Source organism: Peromyscus californicus, unplaced genomic scaffold (genome assembly GCF_007827085.1).
Source record: "Peromyscus californicus insignis strain IS unplaced genomic scaffold, ASM782708v3 Scaffold_17__1_contigs__length_78620276, whole genome shotgun sequence".
NCBI classification, from domain to species: domain Eukaryota; kingdom Metazoa; phylum Chordata; class Mammalia; order Rodentia; family Cricetidae; genus Peromyscus; species Peromyscus californicus.
Genome location: NW_026294469.1, coordinates 49,765,836 through 49,792,433, shown reverse-complemented (window position 1 = coordinate 49,792,433; position 26,598 = coordinate 49,765,836). Strand labels below are relative to the sequence as shown.

At 46.8% G+C, this 26,598-nt stretch overlaps 1 protein-coding gene across 1 annotated transcript in view; it reads right to left on the bottom strand.

Moving 5' to 3' along the window:
- The window catches only part of Pde6a (phosphodiesterase 6A), a 51,154-nt gene that overhangs the window by 484 nt on the left and 24,072 nt on the right, over positions 1-26,598 (bottom strand). Inside the window, exons 7-17 of the mRNA XM_052742764.1 lie at positions 26,064-26,280; positions 25,786-25,932; positions 24,744-24,851; positions 21,519-21,628; positions 19,263-19,350; positions 18,999-19,099; positions 18,562-18,669; positions 4,635-4,698; positions 4,139-4,213; positions 2,249-2,332; positions 324-471 (exon numbers count right to left, since the gene is read on the bottom strand). Of these exons, the coding sequence (XP_052598724.1) occupies positions 324-471; positions 2,249-2,332; positions 4,139-4,213; positions 4,635-4,698; positions 18,562-18,669; positions 18,999-19,099; positions 19,263-19,350; positions 21,519-21,628; positions 24,744-24,851; positions 25,786-25,932; positions 26,064-26,280 (1,250 nt within the window). The remainder of the gene's footprint in view (positions 1-323; positions 472-2,248; positions 2,333-4,138; positions 4,214-4,634; positions 4,699-18,561; positions 18,670-18,998; positions 19,100-19,262; positions 19,351-21,518; positions 21,629-24,743; positions 24,852-25,785; positions 25,933-26,063; positions 26,281-26,598) is intronic.

Sequence of the window (26,598 nt, the reverse complement as noted above, 5' to 3'; positions counted from 1 at the left end):
CTCCAGGCTTAGCATGTGCAGAGAATGGGGGGGGGGGGATGAGGGAGGTGTGGGGGGGGGGGACCAGAAGTGCCTCCCCACTGAGAAGCAGCAGCCCAGGGTGACAAGTGGCAACCATGGCCCGGCTGCCGGTGAGACACAGGGAGCTGTGGGGACTGACATCTGGGGGAGAGCCCCGCACTGACTGTGTGGTTTAGCCATAATACTTCGCCTCCAGCAGCCTCAGTACCCTCAGACTGGAGACAACCGTCCCGGCCCATATGCACTGCATGCTATGCTGCATGTGTGCCTGGCCAAGACCCCACCTCGCCTCCCCTGCCCACCTTGCTTGGCTGCCTGCTGCTTCTGCTTCTCCTCCTCCAGCGCCTTCATCTTGGCCTCATACTCGTCAGCCAGCGCCTTCCATTCCTTGCGGTTGTTGGTTATCCCATCCAGCATGGGTGTGATTTCCTCATGAAAACGGGAGAATTCCTGGGGGAGGAGAAGTGTGGAAGAGACAGAGGAGAGGGACGGAGGAAGTGAGAGGCAGAGAGAGAGAGAGAGAGAGAGAGACTTTAAAGCAGGGGCCATTGCCCCAGAACCCTGGCTCACGGTGGGGTGCCTTCTGCCTGGCACTGGCCCCTTCTATCCCCTGCTTGGAGCCTTCCTGCATGGCCATTCCTTCGGGGTGAAACGTATGTCTTAGCATGCCATTTGCTGGTCCGTATCACCATCCAGAAGCCCCCACAAGTCTCACCTCATGAGAGTGTTCCCTCTCATCTGTGAACTTCCTACAACTTTTCTCTTTCTAGAACACTCTATCCTTCCCCTTTTCTTTGAGGTCCCTACTTCCCTCACACTTCCTCAGGGAAACCTTTTCTAACCCCCCTAGGTAAACCGAGTCCCCCCCCCCCCCGTTGCATGTCCCCCAAACCCTCCCTAATCAGCTCCCACTTCCTCACAATGACTCCCTCTGCCTCCCTCTCCCCGAGGATGACACCTGGAGATGGCAGGAACGCTGGCTGCCTCATCCCCTCGCTTGGTTCCGGCTTAGCGCTGGTCTAGACCTCACAAACACTTCATAAATATTCACTGACTGAAACTGGGTGATTGAGATGATTCATACCACCTCCTGCAACTCTAGGGACTGGATAACGACTTGGGCAAAGTGCATTGCGATCTGTGGGGCCATTTATTTCCTTGGGTCTTTTGAGGCTCCCCGTGAGGGATGTCTCATCACTCCTGCATCCATAGGTGAGAGAATGGGTTGCAGATTGGCAAAGGAGGTTTGCTGAGGTGAGGAAGGTCCATTGCCGCAGGGGCCAGTCAAGGCCTACCGTGCCCAGAGATGCCTACGTTATGGTCTAGGCTCTACCAGAAGCTATGTGGCTTTGGGGCGGCCACTGCCAAAGATCACTTTCATCTAGGTAGCAGGGTAGTAACAGCACCCACCCAAGAGCAGTTGGGACTAAGTCAGTACCCAGGAAGCCTAGCACCCCCATTCATAATAATACCGCCGGCAGTGTGAACATCAGCCGGGTTGTCCTGCTGACCGGAGCCCTGCTTGGTCTGTGTGACAACAGAGACACTTGGCCCCTCTGGGATCATTTGTTTGTCTTCCCTGCAAAGGACCTACAGCTCATATTGTAGAAAGCCCTGGCCTGGGTGTTAGGTGGCCCAGCTCCAGCCCTGCTGCACAGGTGGGTCCAGAGGTGCTGGCCCTGCCACTTACCATTTCTGTCCTCTCTCTCCTTGTGTATAATGTGGCCAACAAATAATTAATGGGAGGTGGAGCCGGCATGGCAGTGTTATACATTATACATTATACACGGTAGTATATGCATTATACTAGTGCTTTGGAGGCTGTGGCAGGAGGATCATGAGTTGGAGGTCAGCCTGGGCAACATAGCCAGACCATGTTTCAAAAATGAAGAGGGGGCAGGTGGATAGTGGAGATGGGTTTGGCAGTGGTGTGGGCCTCTCAAGAAGAGGACTAACCGTGACAAGAACTCCAGGAGAAATTCTGACACCTTTTCACAACGACATCGTGTCCATAAAAGCATGCTTAGTCATTTGTCCCATGAGCATTTATTGAGCAAGTAGAAGGAACCCAGCTCCAGGCTTTAGCCAAAAGTACCCACCATCTGCCTCTATAGCCCTGTCCTGAGAACCACGTGCCACTGGAGGTAAAAATGTTTCTACAAAGTGTTACGTGCTTGCCAGGGTTCATTATCCCTGCTGGCCAATGGACTCTACGAAGCCTGCCTACCTTATAGACAAAGGTGCACACAAAGTCAATGAAGCCGACTTGAAGCTTGGGGAGCTCGTCTGCCTTGTTTCTGTCCATCATGGGCTGTCGTGGGAGAGAAAGAGTTAACATAATGACATGGGGCAACAGTAGGGATTTACCCAACCTAAGAAACATCCTTGCTAAAAGAAAAAGAAAAGAAAGAAAAAATATGAATGGTGGTACAAGCCTATAATAACAAATTCAAGGTCATCCTGGATGCATAGCGAGTTAAGGCCAACTTTCAATGTGTGAGACTCTGCTTCAGAAATAAAATAAAATAAAAGCCTAAACTCACCAGATTTGACTGGCAATTTGGAGAAAATATAGGATACAGAGGGGAATGTGTTAATGAGCATACAGAATGTAAGTGACCAAGCCAGAGTGTGGGAAAGAAATACTATACAAACAGACACACTGCCTTTATCAATGACATGGGGGTGGAAAAAAGGGGGGAGAGGAAGAGAGAGAGAGAGAGAGATGGGAAGAGAGGAGAGGAGAGGAAAGGGGAGGAAGAAAGGGAGGCTAGAGCGACCTGCGGCTGCTTCCATGAGGCTTCAGAGCTGGCGCCACACTGTTTGGATTCTGATTTGGACAAATCAACAGAATTCTTTTTCTCCGTCAGGGAAAAGGAGCAGAGACTGGGAGTAAGTCGCTGTAAAGTATTACTGTTGATGTTGTAAGCGTGAAATGCTGGTGGCCCTAGCTTTGTTTTTTATCTGTAATCAAATCTCTCTTAGAGCTCAAGTGTTTACGAAGAAATGGCTGCCTCTGGGAGTCACACAAAATACCCCAGCCAAGAGAAAAGGAAAAAACAAAAAAAACAAAAAACAAAAAAAAACAAACCAACCAACCAAACAAACAAACAAACAAAAGAACCAAAAAACAAACAAACAAACAAACAAAAAACGGGCAGCGGCGTTGGGCCGAACAGGTAAAGCAAGAATGGCAGGTTTCGCTAATTGTTGACTCTGGCTAATGGTACAACGAGATCGCTAACTTTTCAGTCAGCGTTTAAAAATATTAAGAAAAACAAAGAAGAAAGACAGTGGTGCTCATTGCTCGGCCCGAGAGGTTCTAGAGATGAGTCTCAGTAAGCGGCCTAGAGACCGTTCTTACGATATTTTGGCAAAGCTGGTGGCTGCTCTTTGCCCTGGTCCTAAAAATCTGCCTGGGGCAAGGCGAGGCAAGGGAAGAGAGGATGGAGGAGGGAAGACCTCAAATTCTAGGGACTCTCAGAGTCCCTGTCCACGCTCCCCCTGTTCCACCGGCCTTTCCCTCTCCCTGGACTCCTAAGGGCTAACGTGGTGATCATGCACCCTTGGTGCCCTCACAGTTCAATCCGTCTCCATCGGTGGTTTGTTCTTTTTATTCAGCCTCTCCAAGCCTTCTCCCTAACTCCACCCTTTGGGGACAGTTTCTAACTGTCAGAAGCCAGCTGACTGACCCAGCCAAGTTAGCTCTCAGGGGTGAGATAAGTTCCCAGATAGACAAGCTTCCCCTAGCAGGTTCTATCTGATTAGGACAGAGCCCGGGGAAGTGGCCCCTACACCTCTACATCAAGAGCCATCAGTTGGTGACCACTGGTCAAGCTCTACTTAGCTGAGGGAGCTAAGGACCCACATGTTGACAGCAAGGCCCTCAAACTGCAGAGGGGTGAATAACGGTAGAGCACGTGTTTCTGGTCCCCCCCCTCCCTGTTCTGTTCTCAAGGAATGAGGTTGAGGGTGGTCTAGGAACCATGGGTCATCTCAGAGAACCACTGTGCTAGTGAAAGATCATCCTGAGGTGAGGTCACTCAGCCCTATGTCATTGGTCACATCTGTGGGGCGGGAAGAAATTGTACTCGCCGACCCCCCCCTCCCTACTCACAATGGGATTCTGTTGCAGCACGGTGCGCTCCAAGTCACCTTGCTCCCAGAATTCAGCAGCCACCAGCAGAGCTACCTGCAACAGATGGACCCGATCACATAGGCAGAGCCAGAGCCAGACCCTCTATCCACTCCCACCTCCTGTGTGTGTGTGTGTATATGTGTGTGTGTGTGTGTGTGTGTGTGTGTGTGTGTGTGTGTGTGTGTGTGTGTTTCTTTTTCTAGATGGGGTTTCTCTGTGTAGCTTTGTAGCCCAGGCTGGCCTCGAACTCACAGAGATCCGCCTGCCTCTGCCTCCCAAGTGCTGGGATTGAAGGCGTGCGCCACCGCCGCCCGGCCCCTCACTCGTGTTTCAAGCTCAGCAAAAGAGGAAAGCCCACCCTTCCCTCATACTCCTATGTGTCACTGGAGAGACCAAGAGAGTGGAGTTGGGCTACAAGGGTCCAGCCTCATTAACTGTGGTCAGCAAACTGCCCCGGGGCAGAAAGTGTCCCTACCTTGCTTTGCACCTCCCAGGGCTTGGTGATGGCTGAGAGGTCACAGGCGGTCATCATCATGGCCCTGCACACAGGATACTCTCCATCAGTCCAGAGCCACTTAAAGCCCCAAACGCCAAATAACTCAGTTTCCCTCACTTTCATATTCCCCCTTCCCAGTAGGTCGCTTCACCATTGTGTGAGGCAAGGGCTCACTCCCCTCCTTGTCTCTGGAGTTTCAAGTCAGAGGTTGAATCCTGCCTCCGTATAGAATCAGAGGTTTGCCATCCGACTCGCCTCGAAGCCTCTATTTTCTTGTCTGTAATGATGGCGGTGCTTCCGTCATAGAACAGACACAAGATGAAATGAGAGAATGAATATGAAAGTCGGCCTATAGCACCCAGACATGATGTGTGTGTGTGTGTGTGTGTGTGTGTGTGTGTGTGTGTGTGTGTGTGTGTGTGTGTGCAGTGAACACACTGCGTATTTATTACTGTTAAGATCAGGCTGGGCCCCGTTCCATGCTACAGTATATTATGTAAACTGATTGCTCAGCCTGGGCCTTGTCCTGAGTTGACTCCATCTCACAGAAGAGACGGGATGAGTCTGTACTTTTCTGGACACACAAACAGAGACAGGACGAGTCTGTACTTTGCCGGACATACAAGCGTCACTTCCCATCCGGCGCCACTCATGGCGTACAGATTGATAGTTTATTCCCAAAAGTAAAAAGGGTATCAGGCTACAGAGTCACCTGAAGGCTTGCAACTGCAAGCCTAAGGACCTGAGGTTTGATTCCCACCCAGCACCCATCCACAAAGCCAGGCATGGTGAGATATCCCTACACCACAAACCCTGGAGGCGAGGGAAGTGGAGAGAAGGAGGGGACCCCTGGGACTCATTGGCCGGCCCACTAGCCAACAGGGAACCTCAGGGTTCAGTGAGTAGTTACGTCTCACACTGACGGGAAGGCAGGCCATCACGCAGTGGGTACAGCAGAGAGCAGAAGGACTGGGATAGGGAAGAACTGGAGCCACAGAGGGAGAAAACACTTCACAGTCAGCTGAGCCGGCCTTTGAGGTGAAGGTCCATGTTGGGCTGTAAGGAGGGGGAGGGGGTGGGACATAAAACTCAGAGTATGAGGTCATTGTCTCAGAGCTGTGTTGCAGGAAGGAGCCACAGAGGAGAGGAGAAAAACGGTTTGCCTAGAGCCATGCCTGACACAGATGAAGCATGAGGGGTCAACCTGACTCCGTGAGACCCACTGGAGGGGACCAGTGGGGAAAGACTGGACTCTGAACCAAGTTTTCTGCTTAGAGTTTTTTCTTAAGACTCTTTTCTTCATTTTTTACATTTTCTTTATTTGTGTGTATGAGTTTATGCGTGCTTGTGTGTACACATGTATGTGTGCCTGCAGGTGTATGTGTGTGTGTGTGAGTGTGGAGGACAGAGTCCAAAGTCAGATGTCTTCTCCAGTTGCTTCTCCACTTTAGTTTTTGAGACAGGGTCTCGTGCTGAACCTGGGGCTTCATTCAGCTACACTGGCTAGGCAGAAAGCCCTCGGGATCCTCCGATCCCTACCTCCTCAAATCTGGGGTTGCAGGAATGTACCTTCCGTGCTTTTTATTTATTTGTTTATTTATTTACAAGTGCTGGGATCTGAACTCAGGTTTACCTGCTTTCGAGATAGGCACTTTACTATTGTCTGGGCGATCACCGTAGCCTCATAGGTAGTTTTTATAACTAATCCTCTGCATATGGGACATTTTATGTCAGCTGGTGTAGGAGGCCACTTGGGTCACTCATAAAACCTTCACAAGTTTAAATAAACTCTTTAATTATGTAACATGATTTTTAGTGGGTAAGTTTTAAGCGGATACGCTTTCAGAAATGCGTACGTCTCCTAGAAACGCCTTAATGTTTTATAGTAACCTCAGAATGTGTGCCCTGTGTTGAATGTTAGGTGTGCACACATGTGATGCTTCTTAGTAAAAAGATCAAGCAAATAAATGATCAGCTGTGCATATAAGAGTCACCACCTCCTGGTACTTGTCATTGTCCCCAGGGTTAAAATCATAGGTGTGGCTTCAGGAGAGTACAAGATATTTGCTTTACTTGGCAGAAGTATCACCTGGAAATACACTCCTGAAGGCTGGGGAAACACACCCATGTGTTTTATAGACAGACTTGGTATGTGCACGGGCTGGGAGAAGGCCACATAGCCCCAGAATAGCCAATCCAAACCTCACGTCCTAAAGACGGCATTGCAGGTCCCCGCTGCCGCCCCGTCCCCCCCACACCCCCCCTCAAATGTGTCCTAGAGTCCCAGCTGCTATATGAGGCATGGGGTTAGAGATGCTCAGATGGCACTCATGGTCACTCGAAGAACACAGAGAAAAGCATCCACGCGGCAATATGCTTAGCAAGACAGTAGAGCTCAAGGCACCGAAAAAGGCGAGGAGAGGAATGTCTAAAAGTGATAGCAACTAGTCCTGCCTGGGCTGTCTAAGATACAGTAGTAGAGCTGGGCCAAGAGGAGTGCAGAGGAACTCTCTGGTATGGACCATGTCCTGTGTTCCCCTAAATCCACATGTTGAAGCCTTAACCTCAATGTGATGGTATAAGGAAGCCTTAGCAAGCAATGAAGGTTAGATGAGGTTATGATGCAGTCAACTTGGTAAAGAAGGCAGAGAGAACACCCGGTAACAGGAAGCCTGGTACATTCACAAGGCTGGGGCATGTTAAGAGAAGCCAAATCGAGCTGGGCGTGGTGGTGCACGCCTTTAGTCCCAGCACTCAGGAGGCAGACGCAGGCAGATCTCTTGAGTTTGAAGTTAGCCTGGTCTACCAAGGAAGTTCCAGGACAGCCAGGGATATACAAAGAAACCCCGTCTCGGAGAGAGCACGGGAAGATTTGAAGTGAAGAGACACGGTCAGATTTTCACGTCCCAGAGGTTTTGTTGTGGAGACCTGCATTAGGGAGCCCAGGAAGGGAACCATTGTGGGAATGGGCAGAAGGTGGAAGAAATCATCACAAAAACACCCAGGGAATAATGGCAGAGGAAAGTAAACTCAACTTGAGGAAGAGGGAGGTGTGGAGACAGAACAGAGTGGAGGAGGGTGTGTGTACAAGAAGCGTCAGGAAGATCTGAGGAACCCACACCTTAGCCTCTTGTTAGGCCAGTCACCAAGGGAAGGGGTGGAGCAGGGCTTTGGAGTCAGACCCAGCAGAATCTGGCCCTTCTGTCTTGGCTTGACTTGCAATGGTCAGAACAAGATGCCTAATGTCTTTCAGCAGAGTGTGCAAACCTCAGTGTGTGACGCTCATACCAGATCAGAACCTATGAAATTCTGGTTTTGTGGGTCAAAAGGAATTCAGTCATTTCATATGGTCATAACATTCCTCCTGAGAGGTATTTTGAGGAGCACAAAGCATGGTTTTGTAAGAGCGCCCATTGTCATCATTTTATCAAATTACCACTTAGGAGGGCAGCTGCTTGGAGAGCTCAGCTTGGAGAGCTCAGCTTGGAGAGCTCAGCTTGCTTCAGGACAGATGAGTTCTTTTACCTGGTCCACCCTCAAAGCCTTCCAGGACTTAACTGTGAGGCCCAGAGGCCTTCTTCCTGCCCTCTGGCTGACTTTCCGGAGAAAGCATTCCAGTCTTCTAATTTCCAGAGCTCTGCAGGATGCTGGCGCAAACGCTCCCTGGGAGGCCTTGCAGCAGCGTGAGAATGGGTGGGTATGTGGGAGCAGGTTCCTCTTGGGCTACAATCCTGGGGTCACACAGCTTGTGTGTCACGGGACAAGTCCCTTTTCTGTCTCTCGGGTACTCTCTTTTCTACCTTTGTAAAACACGGAAGCAAGAGCTGATAAACTTTATGCAAAGGTCCCAGTGATGATTAGGTTTTGTAGAAGACATGGTCTTGATTTTATCTGCTCAGCTCCGTAGGCGGTGTGGGAGTAGAAAGCAGAGTCAGCTTATCTCTTAGGCAAAATGCCAAAGGCACACATATTTTTGGAAACTTATGAACATACCTTAATTTTGATTGCTTTTGACAGAAGAAAGCCAGATGTGGTGATTCATGCCTATAATCCCAACACTCCAGGAGACTAGGGCAGGAGGATTGTTGTGACTTCCAGACCAGCTTGGGTTATAGAGAGAGCCTCATAAATCAATTAATAAAGCCAAAATTAAAAGGGAAATGATAACAAATTTTCCAAGATTATCTTTCTACCAATAAAGTCATAAAACATAATTTTTATTTATTTGTTAACTAACTTATTGATTGATTTTTATGGAGGAAGGTGCCATAAAGGCAAAAGAACCCACAGCCCATAAAGTCAGAATGTAGCTCTCCATAAATGGATCAAATTTTATTTATGGACATGGATGCTTTAATTTATTTTTTTTCTTTGTCGTGAAATGATATTTTAAAAACTTTCCCCCAACCACTTAAAAACCTAATTAGTTCCAGGCTCAGTGGCACACGCCTTTAATCCCTTTGGAAGTATAAAAAGACAAATCTCTGTGAGTTCCAGGCCAGTCAGATCTACATAGTGAGTAGGGCTATGTAGAGAGACCATCTGAAGAAGAAGAAGAAGAAGAAGAAGAAGAAGAAGAAGAAGAAGAAGAAGAAGAAGAAGAAGAAGAAGAAGAAGAAAGTAATTAGCTATTCTTGGCTCAGACGTTCTATGAAATCAGGCAGCAGGCTCTACACCCCAGCCCTGAGGAGGCTGAGGGCTTCCAGCTTCTGCTTGGGCCACAATCAAGAATGACATTAAGAGACAGAAAAAGGCCGGGCGGTGGTGGCGCACGCCTTTAATCCCAGCACTCGGGAGGCAGAGCCAGGCGGATCTCTGTGAGTTCGAGGCCAGCCTGGGCTACCAAGTGAGTCCCAGGAAAGGCGCAAAGCTACACAGAGAAACCCTGTCTCGAAAAAAAAAAAAAAAAAAAGAGACAGAAAAAGCTTAATAAGGAGTGGGAAGTCACGCCCTTGCTCAAGAGTTGGTGGGACATTCTGGCCTTAGGTTCAATAAGCAAGGCAACATAAGAAGGAGCCAGGCAGGGCTCTGACACTGTGATGTGGCTCAGAACACAGCCAGGGGTTTGGTGTGGGTCTCAGACCACAGGAAGCTCATGATGTGAACACCTCCAAGACAATCAAAGTACCGGAAGACAGTGCTGGACTTTCTTTATGTTAAACCCAAACTCTGCAGATCAAGAGATCTTGGAAACAAGGGTTTATGGAGCTATTGTAAATGCTAGCCAGAAAAATAAAGGGCCAGGTCCTGGGACAAAATCTTGCAGCTGCAGGGTGGGGACAGTTAGAAGATGTCCACAGTACCTGAGTTTTTGGGAAAGAAGGCACCACAACCTACCATGACTACAGCGCAGAGGAGCCAGTAGGTCTGGAATAAGAGGATAATGTGTAGAAGTGCTTGTTGCTGCTCAGAATTATCTGAGATGTCCTAAGCAGAATGTGACGGCACATTGGTGGGTTTTGCCTCTTGTGCTTTAGAGACAAGCTTTCACCACACATTCAGGAAGGTGAAGTCTGATTTTTCTATATGTTGGTTTGGCCAAACAGTATCTTATCATCTCACCTCTCCATCTCTCATCCCATCCCCAGGCCCCCGTCTTCTAACTAAGTTTAGGACATCTCAGAATTTTTCCTTTCTCACAATTCAATTCAGTACTAACACTTGCCACCTGGAGTTAGCTCTGACCCCGCAGACTTAAGGGATTGGTCTCACAGAAGGTTCTCACTTCAGAAGTCGACCCTACCTTAGCCACTTTTCTGTCTGGTTTACCTTTAACCAGGTGTAGGGGCACCCATAACCTCCCTTCAGGTTCAATCATTAGCTGGGTCAGCTCACGAAACTCAGGGGAGCATTTTGCTTACATTTGCTGTGTATTCTACAATTGAGAAACAGATGGAAGAGAAGCGTGAAAGGAGTGGGAACAGGAAGGTCTCTTAGGCCATCCAAGACCTCCATGCGGCCAGCAATCCAGAAGGTCTCCAAACTCCCATGTTTAAACAATGTTATGATGGTTTTATCTTGTAGGCTTGGCGAATTAAACCATGAGTCACTGGTAATTAACTTGATCTAGGCCTTCTCCACCTCCCTAGAGGGTAGAAATGAGGCTAAAAGTCCCAAGTTTCTTATAGCGGGGTCTCTCTGATAAGCAGCCCCCATTCTGAGACTATCTAGGCTCCTGCCAAGAGTGACCTCATTCGAACAAAAGATACCATAACCACTCAGGAAATTCCAACGCTCTTAGGAGCTCCATGTGAGGAACCAGGAACAAAGACCAGATCTATGTGTCATTATATTACAGGAAGTGCCCCAAAGCACCACCTACCTAAGCCATGCTGTAAAGCATTCCATTTACCCCCAGCCAGCTCTGAGAGGAAAAAAAAAAAACAGACACTACTTTCATCCACATTGAGCCGCAGAGGAAACTGAGGCACAGACAGGTGATGTAACCTGCTCAAGTCATACCACCAATAAGTGAAAGCCAGACTGCCTGTCACTAAGGCTCCAATTGTGTAACTGCCCCACTCTGCCCAGGTGAGAAGTTCTGATGATAGGGAGAAGAGATCAATGGATACAACTGAGATTGCCTCACAGCAGGGCTTCTTTTCTGCCCCTCAGCATCCCTGCCACCATCTGAAATCATTTTTGATAGTTTCAGCCGGGGTGGAAAGTCTGCTTCCTGGCATCTGGTAGGTGAAGCCCAGGAACGCTGTTCAGCATCCCATAGGCAACAACACAGTCCCATAAAAAGAGCTAACGTTACACATCAGTGATGCTAAGATTGTCAAGCCCCGCTTTCGAGGTCTTCAAACCGTGTTCACTGAAAGTCTACTTAAACAGTTTAGAAAAAATGTAAACCTTCTTGGACAGTTGGAACGATTTCATCATATGTTTGAATATTTGCAAGGTTCTAGTTTACATTGCATTATAATACTGACAGCAAAAGAAAATTGTTACTTCACTCTTCAAAATCCAAAGGAATGTGAAGAGTGTAGTTAATTCGATATCAACCATCATCGTCTATGACAGAAAAACAGATGTTTTTCTCCTTAAACTTGTATTTCTACCTGACTTCTGCAGAGCTATATCCTAGTACTGTATATGCATGGGCATGTTTTCATCTGTGTACACATGTGTGCACTTTACAGTCTTTCCTGACCGCCCACTCGTAACCAAATATCTTGATTAGCTTTAGTTATTTCTAATTTTTTTCATTAACCATAAGCCTTCAAGTGTGATTTTTTCCCCCCTTTGGAGTAAGTCATACAGTTAGCCCAAAGAACTAAATACATTATCTATTTTTATAAATATTTATTTGATACTCAAAGTGATTGATTTTGGAACTTCATCTCAGTGAGATAGGATAGGATTTTTTGTTTTGTTTTTCAAGACAAGGTTTCTCTGTGTAGCCTGGCTGTCCTGGAACTCACTTTGTACATCAGACTGGCCTTGAACTCACAGAGATCTACCTGCCTCTGCCTCCCAAGCACTGGGATCAAAGATGTTTGTCACCACTGCCCAGCTGAGCAGGATTTTTAAAATGAGATAATGGGTGAATACTTCTTACTGCTAGACTGATAAAATCAGCATCTATTTTATGTGCATTTTTTCATTTTTATAAACTCCCTGGAGATGGAAAGAGTTCCATTACAACAGATCACTCATTCTTTGAATTGTTCTGAGTTAACTGTTAAAAGTCATCCTGGGATCATTAACATTGAGTGATCCATCTCCTGACAGTTCAATTACACTCTCCTTCCATTTTGCTGAAAGCCAACACTAGAGTCTCACTTCTCTCATTTCTGGGAAGCAAGCCATGAAGAGAGAACAAAGGCTTCTCAGGAGACTGTTCATTGCCCCTCTGACATGTCTTCAGGAGCACCGTGTTCATCTCAGATACCGAAAATGGGCAGGTGCATTAAAACATTGTTAATTCTGATACACCTTTCCAGGGTTATATTTTTATAAAGGGATTTTATCTCATAATGAGCTTCAATTTTGCTTTCAACAAAACTTGGAAGCTTCAGATTTAACTCACTTAATCTATGGAAATGTTTGCCGTGTAACATCACTGGAAATGCGAGGCTTTTGCTATCAGCTGAAGCAGCCACATCGTCAGAATCAGACCTGGAACTCTTCAGTTCAGTGAGCACATCATAATGCACCCCAGTGACGTCTATTTAGTCCTTTATTTGTATTTTTCCCTCTTGTTTTTCACTTATTATTAATTCCAAGTAGAGATAGATAGATGTACAGGTATGTAGGATAGGCAGATGGATAGATGGATGGACAGTTGGATGGATGGATGAATGGATGGATGGATAGACAGACAGACAAATAGTGTTATGTCCCCTGATCTTAAATACGCCTTAAAGGTCCGTGTGTGGAAGACTTGGTCTTTGACTCACAGCACTCTTGCAAAGTGGTGGAACTGTTAGGAGGTGGAGTTAGGTGGAAAGAAGTTGGGTCACTTGGGGCATGCCCTTAGTGACTTTTCTTTGTCCTCTTTCTTTGGCCACCATGAGGAGAGCAGGCCAGGCCTCCTATGCCACAGGCATGATCATGATCTCCTATGCAGCTAGAGACCCTTTAAAGCTACAGGGCCAACTAACCTCAGACTGAAGCGCCTGAAACTGTGACCCATGATAGAGCTTCCCCTTTCAGGTGTCACACCCACAGAACACTGCCTAGCATCAACAGGTGACTAGATAGATGACACACTGATAGATGATAGACAGACAGACAGGCAGGCAGACAGACAGAGAGACAGACAAGCAATGAGCTAGGCCATAGTGTAACTTGAGTGTCCTTGTACCTAACATCATGAGATTTGATCCTTTCAGTAATTAAATAATAGATGCCAGGGCTGGGCAATGGTGACAGATACCTTTAATCCCAGCACTCAGGAGGCAGAGGCAGGTGGATCTCTATGAGTTCAAGGCCAGCCTGGTCTACAGAGTGAGTTCCAGGACAGCCAAGACTACAGGGAGAAACCCTGTCTGAAAACAAACAAACAAACAAACAAATAAATAAATAAAGCTCTAATAACATGGTCCCTAGATAATGACACATTCTCTGAAGAAGTCATGGTTGTTAAATGGGACATACCTATGTGCTAACCTATGTGCTAAATGACCAAGAACAAAACCCCCCCTTTCTAATGCCTTGTTTCGCTTTTAAAATATTGCTTATAATGGGGCATAATAGGAAATATATGTGGCCTTTGTCCTCAGGTCCTTGCACACAGCTCTCCTAAAGCCTTTAAATCCTCTGAGGAGTGGGAGTGTCTTGTTTGCAGTGAGCTCCTTAGGACTGACCTTATATCATGCTGATGAGGTGGCTTAGGGTGGGACCCCCTAGACAGCCCTGGATTGGAGCCAATTACCAGGAGGCCCGACTGATTTCAGGACTGGGTATTTTAGCCCTGTTCACTGACTTCTGAGAGGAGAGATTGGCTCGAGATTGAACTATAGGGTAAACCTTTTGAGCCAGGGACGGTGCTACACGCCTTCAATCTCAGTTCTCTGGAGGCAGAGGCAGGTAGATTCTGTGAGTTCTAGCACGGCCAGGTTAGTCTGAGCAGCGAGTTCCAGGCTAGCCAGGGCTACACAGTGAGACTCTGTCTCAGGAGGAAAAAAAAAGCAATAACAAATGCAAACAACCACCAAAAAACCTTTTGAGCAGTTCTGAGATGAGCCTCCAAGCTAGTGGACACCCGTATGCTGAGAGAGGGTTTGCCCCCAGAGTGCTCCTAGGTACCCTCCGTCTGGTTACCTATCTGCAGCCATTCCATCCTCCAACACTAAGCGGCAAATGTGAGATGTTTCCCGCAGTTTTATAAGCCATTATGGAAAAATCAAAGAAATTGAGAAGGAAGTGTTGTGAGAATGACTCACATATTTGTTTGAAATAGGAGAAGCCTGGACATGTGATTTGCGCCAGAAACGAAGGCAGGAGAAGGTTCCAGTGGCGCAATTGATCAGTGTGTAGCACCTACATAAGAATTGAAGGCTGGGGTGGGAGAGACTCTGGAGACTCTCAGCATGTGCCGAGACCCTGATTTCCATCTCCAGCAGAGAGAGAGAGAGAGAAAGAGAGAGAGAGAGAGAGAGAGAGAGAGAGAGAAAGAGAGAGAGAGAGAGAGAGAGGGAGAGCGCATATTTCATAAGAAGAGCCCTTAACTTGTTGGATTTGACTCTTAATAGTTCATATAATAGTTATAATAGGCAGATAATAGTTCAGCAGTGAATGGATTGTAGGATGCCCTTCTAGGGACCACAGAGAAAGAAACCCGCACATCCTATGTCAAACGTGTCCTTGTGAGAACATAGAGGAACTTATGTTTTTATCAGAACATATAAGACAGGGGAGGCCCGAGGCCCTTCCTCAGGCTTGTAACATGTCTATCAGAAGGGGCTTTGAAGACACCAGCGCTTCTCACATGTTGGTATTCAGATAGTTCCTGTTGTTTTAGGTCTAGAGGATCTTGCACCTGGGCCAAAGTCCTGTGGGCAGATCAAGAAAGGGAAGAATGTGGCTTTACTTTGTAAACTGGGAGAAGGGTGGGAATGCCTTGCCTATTAAGCCTTTTTTTTTTTTTTTTTCAGGAAGATTAGTATTATGAAAGAGCACACTGATTACCACACCCAGACGTGCCTTGGAAGGCTTTGGGTTCCCTGGAGGATAAGAGTGCTCAGTCTGGAAACTGCTTCGGTTTTTACAATAACCAAAGTCCTGTCCATGTTTGTTTGTTTATATCTTTGATATGATATTTCTTTGCAAAGTCTGTTTGATAGTGCGATGTGTACCAACATTGTAAGTTTTTAGCCTGGGTTCTAATTGGGGGGAGCATAAGTCGTTTCCAGTCTTCTCTGTGACTAGAAATCACATGGCAAAGATTTTCATACACCCTTTGGTGCACTGTGGGAGAATGTGTGGTAATGAAATCTTAGAGGTGGGGCTTCTGGGTCAGAGCAGTGGTGTTTGCAATGTTGACAATGTTAGGGTTTGGATATGAAGAGTCCCTCACAAGCTCAGATGTTGACTGCTTAGTCCAAAGCTGGTGGTCCTATTTTGGGAGGTTCTGGAAACATTAGGAGGTGGGACCTAGCTGGAGGAAGAAGGTCACTGTATGTGTCCTTGGGGGCTGGGGCTGGCTCAGAGTCCTTCCCCTTCCCTCTCACTGTTTCCTGTCTTCTAAGATGTGAAGAAGCTCTCTACCATACCTTCCCACCACCATAGTGTTCTGCCCAAGTGCCTGGGGCTGAGCAAGAGACCACATGCAGAACAGTGCCTTCCCTTTCTGGTGGTTTTGAGGCGAGATCTTGCTATCTAGCCCAGGCTTACTTCAAATTCATTAAGTAGCTCAGACTGGCCTTGAACTTGCTGTAATCCCATCTCTGCCTCCCAAGTCTGGGATTACAGCCTGGGATCTTGCCTTGTTCTCTCAGCTAGCTTGGTCAAAGCCATACAAGAGAAACTAGGGGTGGTACCAGGGATGAGGGCACTGCGACTACCTGAAAAATGTCACTCTTAAGTCTTTGGAACTGGTTCGTGAGAGACCTTTGAGTTTGGGGAAGCAGGTTAGTAAGCCTAGGATTTGGTTGTCAAAGTACAGTGCCTAATTCTGATGAATGCTCAAAAGACCACCATGCTGATAAAAAGAGACAGTATAGACGTGTTCAGAAGGTTTCAGGCAGAAGCGAGGGCTCTGTCAGGAATTGGATTGTAAGTCATCTGCATTCTGTCTGACAGATACTTTGTATTCTGAGATTGAGGCTGGATTTAAAAGTAATGGTCTAATTGATTTGATGGAGGAAATGTCAAGATGGCAGAGATATTGCTGGATGCTTTTGAACAGGAAACAAAAAAAAAAGCATAGAAGGATTTGAAAATGTGCAGTCTGACCAGAAAAGGAATGAATTGAAATTTGTGGACAAGGAAGATGCGGTTGTTAAAGAGATTAGTGCCGTGAGAAACAAAGCCACACACACGCACACACACACACACACACACACACACACACACACACACACACACACACCAAACAAAACCAAACAAAACAAAAACAAACTGAAGCCCCACACTTTTCACTGAGACAGTAGGAATGATGCCCTGATTTATCGCAGGACTGGAATAGACCTCGCCCGTTCCTCCCTGCCCCGCATTCCCCCTCTCCAACCCCAGTTTTATTTCAACTGGAAAACTGCTTTCAGAAGACAGCTAAGCTTGGGGCCCCAGCTTCACAGACAGCAGTACCCCAGCCCACTGTCCTCTGTAAAGACTATACCTATTATTTACCCTCCCACCATGGTGAACGAGAGTGCCCGCTCCCCTCCCTCTGGCCAACACAGTGATCTAAATCTTTTCGTCTTTGCCAAGAGGAGGGGTGCCTCTCGCCTGAGTTCTGTTTCCGGCTTCTCTCAGTACGTGGTGTGTGGTGTGTGGTCCACCATCTTCGTTTGCGGACATTCTGTAATTCCCTCTCTGGCAAGGGTCTGTGTGTGCCTTTTGTCTTTTTTCTGTTGACTTGGCCCTTTTCTCGAATTGTATCAGCATCTGCTGAGGAGATTGGCTGCTTGTCTGTTAGAAGGACCATGAATACTTGATCTCAGACTGTCGCTGGAATTCTGTCTTTGGCTCTCTCTCTCTCTCTCTCTCTCTCTCTCTCTCTCTCTCTCTCTCTCTCTCTCTCTGTGTGTGTGTGTGTGTGTGTGTGTGTGTGTGTGTGTGTGTGTGTGTGTGTGTGTTGTGCAGAGATTCTTAATTTTCAAATAGTCAACTGTATCCCATCATCTTTTACAGCTTATAAATGTCAGGTCACTCTTAGAAAAATTTATTCTGAAATTACTCCTTTCCCATCACCTCCCCCCCAATTATTTAAAAATTCTTGGTTCATCTGGAATTTACTTTGATGCAGAGTGAGACACCCTGTGGTCCCAAGGCTGTGTGTGAGTGCATGTCCTTCTCTACTGATAGAAAATCCCCCTTTAGAGCATGTAGGCCTTCAGCACCTACTTATGTTGAAGACTTTCAGAATTTTCTGGATGTTCTGTGCAGGGGCATGAGTGGGGACACATGCATTCCGCAGCACTGGTGTGGCAATAAGAGGACACCTTTCAGGAGTCAGCTCTCGCCTTCCACCTTGCTGAAGCAAGGTGACTCTCAGTGGCTGGTTAGCCTGGGCTAACTAGTCTATGAACTTGTGAATGATTTTCCTGTCTTTGCCTCCATCTACCATAGAAGTGCTGAGATGACAGATGCTAAAAAGTGTGTGTGTGTGTGTGTGTGTTCATGCATGTTCGTGTGTGTGCAAGTTCATGTGTGTGTGTATGTATGCATCTGTATGTAGCTAGAAGGCAGAGAACAACCGGGAATATTGTTTTCAGGAGCCATCTACCTTGGTTTTTGAGATTGGGTCTCTCATTGGCCTTGAGCTCAACAAGGCTAGGCTGACTGGCCCGTGAGCCAACTATCTCCATGTCCCCAGTGCCCGGAGCTCTGTCATGTCTGGCTTTTTTTTTAATGTGGTTTCTGGGAATCAAACTCAGGTCCCCTTGTGCTTAAACTATCATTAGTACATGTTTTGTTCAAAACTTAAACACTGTATCACTTTGCTACTCAAGTCCTAGAGTTTATAACTGAAATACTTCAAATATTATGCTTTTTGTATGCAGATATATAAAATAAAAACAGTATTTTCTCTTGTGTTTTCGGTGCTAAAATAAAAGTGAAACATATATCGTGACTTGTGTGCCATTCCATTTGGACACAGCTTCATGCTTTTCAATGTGAGAGACCTCTAAGGTGGCAAGTGTCCCAGGGCTCTGTTGAGAGCAGCGGGAGCTGTGGGTGGAGCCTCCACCCTCTGGGCCCCAGGCTGCGGAGGGGTAACCCCGCCTTGACTCACATAACAATTTCCTTCCGTGTCTGCTCCAGCATCATGTACTGGGTCCACTCCTGGGTACTCTCGTATGTCTTTGACTGATCCACAATCTTCTGGAACATTGTCCTTTTCCTGAAACACACACTAGTTTATTAAAGAGATCAAGTCTAAGAGTGAGGCGGCAGCTGGGCTGCTAACATGGGCTGTTCCAGATCGGGAAGTCAGTAAATTCACATAGTTAACAAAACAACATGGAAAAAGCTTGGACTAAAGACTTCGTTCTAGACTAGATGTCCCTGATCTATGTGATTTTAGCAAATCTGTTTCCCTGGAGGTTGGGTGTAAGAGTATCTACCTTACAGGGATGACATGTTAGACCTGACCCAGAACAAAGATCAGTAGGAACTATGGCATTTGCTACTATAATCATTGTTAACATTGAAGTGAGGAGAAATACCTACTTGAAATACAAGGCCAGGTCTGTGGCAATGATTGCAATGTCCATCATGTGGATTGCGTGTTCATGCTGCCGGCGATTCAGGTTCTGAAAGATATTCAAGCTCTAAAGAAAAGAATTAGACACGTTTTGAGAAACGGCGCTGGTAGTAAAGTCCCTCTTCTTCTGGTGGCCACCCTAAATGATGACAGACAATGACAGCCTCGGCCAAGGGCAAAAAGGACGCCTGTGCTCATGAAGGCTTCCTGTGAGACCAGGGTCATCCTACCTCCTCTCTCAGCAATGTTTTGCCAAACTCCAAATGATGCCTTTCCAAGATGGAGGACCCATGGAGCTTGGCCAGTGGGTTCTGTGATCTAAATGAGAGAGGGAGGGAGAGAGGGAGAGAGAGAGAGAGAGAGAGAGAGAGAGAGAGAGAGAGAGAGAGAGAGAGAGAGAGAGAATGAATATCCAACATACAATGGCCAAGATGGAGACTAAAGATATTATAACCCAGTCCCGCCATCTTCTAATTCTGTAGGCAGATGCCGATGGGGAGGGAGTAGGAAGGGTCTTGCACAAAATAAAAAGGAAACAGTGGAAGATGAGGAGCAGATGTCAAATATCCTAACTTTTCCTTTGCCTTTCTTCACAAGCAACTGAGAGCCTCTTCTGGGTCATGGACTCTTTAGACATTGTTAGCTCAGAAAAGAACACAAGCATATGCACACACACACACACACACACACGGGCACACGGGCACACACACACACAGAGGACCTTGTTTTTGAAGATAGCCAAGTTTTAGGGGAAAGTCAATGAATTCCCACGAGAAAGAAATATTTGTTCTTTTTTTGTAATTCAATAAATATTTGTTGAACACTTACAATGCTATGCCTAGTACTCAAAGTCCACAGTGTAAACTGTAACATGATCCTTAGAGCATGAGAAGGGTAGTGAGAAGATGTGGGGAAGCATGAATTCTAGTGCTCTGAATGTTTTACAAGCCATGGGCCCTGGAATCTAGTGGAGTCTCAGTGTTCTCGAGTAGCATGAGTGAGCTGATTAGTTTTTTTGGATTTTTTTTGTCTGGTTTTTTTTTTGTTGTCAACTTGACACATGCCAGGTCATCTGGGAAGAGGGAACCTCAACTGAGAAAATGACTCCATCAGATTGGCCTGTAGGCAAGTCTGTGGGGCGTTTTCTTGATTAATTATTAATGTGGGTGGGCCCAGCCACTGGGGTAGTACCACCCCTAGGCAGGTGATTCCAGGAGGTATAAGAAAGGTAGTTGAATGGAAGCCTGAGGAACATACCAGTGAGCAGCACTCTTCCATGGCCTAATAGAAGCGGGTTAATTGAAGTTGTAAGAGCTAGTTAGTGATAAGCCTGAGCTATCGGCCAAGTATTTATGGATAATTTTGAGTCTCTATGTTGGTTATTTGGGAACTGGCAGGCAGGAAAGAAAAGTCCACCTACAGTTCTTGCCTCCAGGTTCCTGCCTTGCATTCTTGCCCTGACTTCCCTCAGTGATGGATGATAAGCTATAGATGAAATAACCCCTTTTCTCCTCCAAGTTGCTTTTGGTCATGGTGGCTATCACAGCACCAGAAACCTACTTAAGACACTGAGGTAACACCTGTGGTCTATCCAGCTCAAAGCTTATCATGAAGTTTCAATGAGACTGTTCTTCAAGGACAATGCCTCAGAGGCCAACTGGAATGTACAATTTGGTTAAGATGGGGGCTGTCTTTTTTTTTTGTCATCATCATGATCATTATTATTATGATTATTAGTCTTTTTTTAAAAATACAGCTCATCACCCCAGGAGCATTACAAATGCAAGGTGAATGAATGAACTTTCATAATGACTAACGTGTTGGCTGAAATTAGTTCCACACACAAGACAGAGAACCGGGAAGAGTGAAAGAGTATACAGTTATAATGTCCTGTTGCTACAGTAACAAAACGTCACTGGCTTACTGGTGTAAAACAGTACATTGTAGCTCCTTTGAGCCTTGGAGTTCAGCTGGCTAATGTAGGGCCCCGGGTGCTCTCCTTCTGGAGGCCCTGGAAGAGAGAGTCTGTCTTCGAGTTCTTCCCATCTTCTAGAGACCACTTGCTTTCCTTGCTGGCTGGTAGGCCCTTCTGACATCTTCAAAGGCAGCAGATGGAGCCTTAGCTCTTCCTAACTCCCTGCCTCCTTCTCACCAGGACCCTTCTGACTGCAGGAGCCCTGCACGTCATTCTGGTTCGCATCCCAAGCTTCTCGACTCAGCCACAGCCGAAAAGTCCCTTTTGAGTGCCAGTCAACATTGCCAGGCCCCTGGATTTGGGATGTGGACATCTTTGGGAAATCATTATTCCATTTACATTAGGACTAAACCTAGATCCTAAGTGCAAGGAAAGTGGGAGGCTGTGGAGAGAGAGGCTTTTCCCTGGGAAGCCAGCCCAGGGATTATACATATCTGGGTAATGAGTCTGGGGGGAGGGGAGAGACGGGAGTGGGGGTGGGAGTGGGGTGCAGTGGTAAGAGCTGACTCACTTCATCTGGTAGAGGTTATTTGTGCCTCTGTGGTCGATGTCATGACAGAAGGCAGCAGTGACCATGGCCAAGGCCTCCAGATCAGTGAAGTACCGCTTCAGCTTTCCTGTCTGGAAGGATATTAGAGGTATAAGTCACTACCGTTTAGTGGGATGGAAGCAAGGCAGAGAGACAGGTGGACAGGGCAAGGATGGAGCCTCCACATGTAAGTCTGCTGCCTTGTCTTCACTTTTGAGGCGGTGTCTCGTGTATCCCAGGCTTGCTTAGAACTCACTAAAAATTTTTGCTATACTGATTTCTCTCTCTCTCTCTCTCTCTCTCTCTTTGTGTGTGTGTGTGTGTGTGTGTGTGTGTGTGTGTGTGTGTGTGTGTGTGTGTGTGTGTGTGTGTGTTTGCCTATATGTGCCACAACACATATGTGGAGGTCAAAGGACAACTTTTGGGAGCTGGTTCTCTCTCTCTCTCCCAATAGTCCATGGGGAGAGGACACAACTCACCAGGCTTAGCAGCAAGCGCCTCTACCCACTAAGCCATCTTGTAGGTCCTGACCTAGAACTCTCTGTGTGGCTGAAGATGACCTTGAATGTCTGGTCCTCCTGCTTCCACTCCTGAGGGCTGAAATTACAGGCACGGGCCACCATGCACAGTTGGGGGACGAAACCCAGGGATCTGTACGTGTTAGGCCAGCACTCTACCAAGCGAACTATGTCCCCAGCCAGGTCTGATCTCATTCTGTTTCCAGCTTCACGGGGCGACCGGTGCTCCACTCAGGCTGTAGAGTTTCAGTACCGAACTGAGACAATTCCAGGTAAACAGGGACGCTGAGCAGCCGAGTCCCAGGTCATCCTAATCGGACCTCTGTAGCTGTGCCCTGGAAGTGGCGGGGGTTGGATGTAATGATCACTGAAAACCTTGCAGCCATTATGTCACCGTGAAGTCTTTGAACATGGCCAGACTTGTAGAGCTGCCTTTCCAAACCTGGTCTACCAGTCAAGGTACACCCAGGATTCTTCTCTGGGGATGCTTCAAATATCTCAGTGTTGTTTGTGCTGAGGTTGATGTGAAGGTAGGGAGAACTCTGTAGAGCTGACACTGACCCCATGAAGGAAGCCAAATTGCCAGGTGTGGTGATGCCTGCATGCCTATGATGATGGAGGCGGGAAGATCAGTAGTTCTAGGTCATCTTCAAGCTACAGAGAGAGCTTAAGGCAAGCCTGAGTGACATGAGACCTTGTATCAACACATACATACACACTAAACACACACACAAGAGAGACACATACACACACAGACACAGACACAGACACACACACACACACACACACACACACACACACACACACACACGCACACGCACACACAGGTAGGGGGTAGGGGGAGACAGAAGAAAAGGGAAAGGAAGAAAAGCCAAATTTAAGATTGCTGGCATCACTCTCTGTGGCCTAGCTAGAACTCCTGCTCCCAAGTCCTAGTATATAGGTGTTGCTGGTCACAAGGGGCAGGAATGTAGACAAGGAGCTTAAGTGGTATGGAGAAACACTTTCCATGAGCTATGACGATCTCTGAAATTTCTGAGTAAAAAAATATTGACACAAGCATACCAAGGCCACCCAAAGACATTGTAGCAATGTTGGTCATAGTAAAAGATTAAAAAACAACCTTCATATTCAACAATAGGGTGTTGGATAAAGAAATTATAGTACAGCAATTACAATCAGCCCTCTGTATGTATGGGCTCCATATCTGTGGGTCTAACCAGTTGTGGACCCAAAAGATATTTTTTAATTGACTTCAAGGTTGAACTGAGCTACATTCCAAGACCCTATCTCAAACAAGAATATACAGGGACTTGAATCATACACAAAGTTTTGGTATGAGGAGGTGTCCTAGAACAAACCCCCTCTGCACAGACAGATTGCAAAGGACAAGTGTTTGGTGCAGCAGTAAAAACTTAATTAGATGCACCTTGTAGACACTATGCTAAGTTAAATAAGTTAGACACAGAACAAATGCTTTATGATTCTACTTATAACAGTGTCTAGAGCGGTCAAGTTTATAGAGAGAGAAGGTTAAGTGGTGTTGCCTAGGGGCTAGGAGAAACTGGCATTATTGTTTGATGGGTACAGAGCTACTGTTTGAGAAGGTGAATGGCCCAGAGACGATCATGGCAAACACAGCACAACATTGTGAATGTACTTAATGTCCCTGGATTGTACATCTAAAAATGACTTCAGTGGTAACTTTTATGTTTCATATAGTAGAAGATGTGTTTTATATGGGTATGTGTTTATATATTAAAAGAATCTTGGGGCTGCAGAGATGGCTCAGCAGATAAAAATTCTGGCTGCTCTTCTACAAGACCCAGGTTCAATTCCCAGCACCCACATGGTGGTTCACAATAGTATAAAACTCCAGCTCCAGGGGAATCTGATGATTTCTTCAAGTCCCTTCAGGCATTGAATACATATGGTGCACTGTGCAGACAAAATATTCATCCACAGAAAATAAAAATAAATTTTAAAAAATCTGGTATGGGGGCTGGAGAGATGGCTCAATGGTTAAGAGCATTGGCTGTTCTTCCAGGTTCAAGTCCCAGTACCCACATGGCAGCTCACAACTGTCTGTAAGTTCAGATCTCCAGGATCTGACACCTTCACACCAATGAATATAAAATAAAGTTAAAATAAATTTTAAAAAATCTGGTTAACGGATATAATGGAAGAACATAACAATGTATGGTATATATTTTTTCAAATAGATAGATAGATAGATAGATAGATAGATAGATAGATAGATAGATAGATTATTCCATTGGTCATAAAAATAAATGGCATGTATGCTGTGTGTGTGTGTGTATATATGTGTGTGTGTCTGTTATACAAAAAAAGAAAATTTGGTAAGATTTATACACCTGTGTATTCTTGGAATTTTGTTGTTGTTTGTGTTTTGAGAGAGCCTTGCTAGGTGGTGGAGGCTAACCTGCTCTGGCCTCCTGCGTGTCCTGATTACAGGCATGCCCCACCACACCCGGCTTTTTCATGGAGCTCTTTTTATGCTTGTATTACTTCTGCAATTCTTTTCTTGTCCCCCCAGTAGTAGGAATTGAACCTCCTAGGCAAGTACTCTCTTACTAAACTACGTTCCCAGAAAGAATTACACAATTCTTAAAAGTCAATACATAAAAATGGCCTTGCTGGGACTGCCCCACCCTACAACCCTCCGTACCACCAGCAAGGAGAACATGGTCTGCCCCACGTTGAAGCCGTGCCGCCAATTGTGGTAAGTGATCCTCCGGTAGCCCTTGCTCAGTGAGTACATGAAGCGCACCAGGGCCTGTGAACATACATGTCAGTGAGGCAGCATGCACCTGCCCAGGTGGCCAGGACCTCCCTCGGGAGACCCAAGGTCCTCCGACCCCATCAGTGACCCAGACAGTGCAAAGGAGCCACAGATGAAGAAGCGCTAGGAAAGTCATCTACTGCTGGACACTATGACAGCAGGTGTTAGAGACAGGCAACCATGAGCTTCCCACATCCTTCACAGACTGAGCTTCATCCGTGATCCCTAAGAGTGCCTGGGGTGCAACTGTCCGGGGAGAAAGGACTGTTTAATCCCATCGTTCTCAAGTGGGAGTGTACTTCAGAATCACTGGAGGTCCTGTTAGGGTCAGATTTCTTAGAGCTGATAGCATGCTCTATGTCTGGGACCGTGGGATGTATGGGTGTGTAAAGCATCTCGACAGTGTTTGGGGCAGGACTGATGTGGTCTGGGCAGATACTTTGAAAACCACTACCTTCAAAGTCTAGAAGGTTTTGTGCACCCTTTCCTTCACACACACTCTCCCACAGTGTACCTTTGTAAGGAATCCTGCAGTGAAAGAGGCCTGTTTCCATGAACTTAGCGAATATCTCCCACCCACGCGAGAACTTCAGGACCTTGATCCAGAAGAGCAGTGAGTGCCTTCTCTAACAGAGACCCAGACAAGCCCTAGGCACATTCTCTGAATCCCAAATGCAGAGCACACACTCTTCCCACATGCTCTATAGACCAAGCTGCTCTTTTAAAGTCAAGGAGGGACGAGGGTGGGGGGTGGGGTGGGATGGGGGAGTGATCTGGATGTAGTAGCTCCCACCTGGAGTCCCAGCACACCGGAGGCTGAGGCAGGACCAACAGCCACATGTTCAAGACCAGACTAGACTACACGATGAACTCTGAGCTAGAAGGGGCTGCAGAGTGCGGACTGGTGGCGAGGGGCCCCGGGCCTCACCTCTTGTGGGATGTGGAACTTGTCCACCACTCGGAGCTCGTAGTACATCTGTATGCCGCACTTCACCAGCTCAAGCTCCGTGAGGGGCAGGTCGCTGAAGTGGAACTTGTTGATTTCATATTTCTCAGCGTCTGGAAGTTCTCCTTGCTGGATGGGAGCGGGGTCCAGTGATTGAGGGGCACAGTGTGTTCCTGGGCCCCGCCCCCAGGTCTGCCGAGAGAAGCCAAGCAGGGTGAAGGGATGCCCAAACCCTGTTGCACCAGGGTCAAGCTGCTCACCAGGATCTCAGCCAGCTCCTCCTCCTCACATTCCCACGGCTCTTTCCCATACACCTCTCTGGTTTTCTGCCGTGAACAAAAACAGCAGAGAAAATGCAATAGGTTATTTGTCTCAGGAGCCCAAGGAGACCTCCACATCCCATTTCTGCTTTGCTCTTTCCTCCAGCAGAAGCGCCCATTCAGAGACTGCTGTTTGGCATTTATTGACGAATCAGTCCTGGGCTTCAGAGCCATGGAGGCCTATATTCAAATTCAGGCTGTGAAACCGGGCGGTGGTGGCGCACGCCTTTAATCCCAGCACTTGGGAGGCAGAGGCAAGTGGATCGCTGTGAGTTTGAGGCCAGCTTGGTCTACAGAGCGAGACCCAGGACATCTAGGACTGTCACACAGAGACTCTGTCTCGAAAAACCAAAACAAACAAACAAACAAACCAAAAAAAAAATTCAGGCTATGAATAGAAAAAACACTTTCCAGCTGTGTTACCAAATGCCTTTGAATCTTAATTCTGCCATCTATTAAGTGGGAATAATCAAAG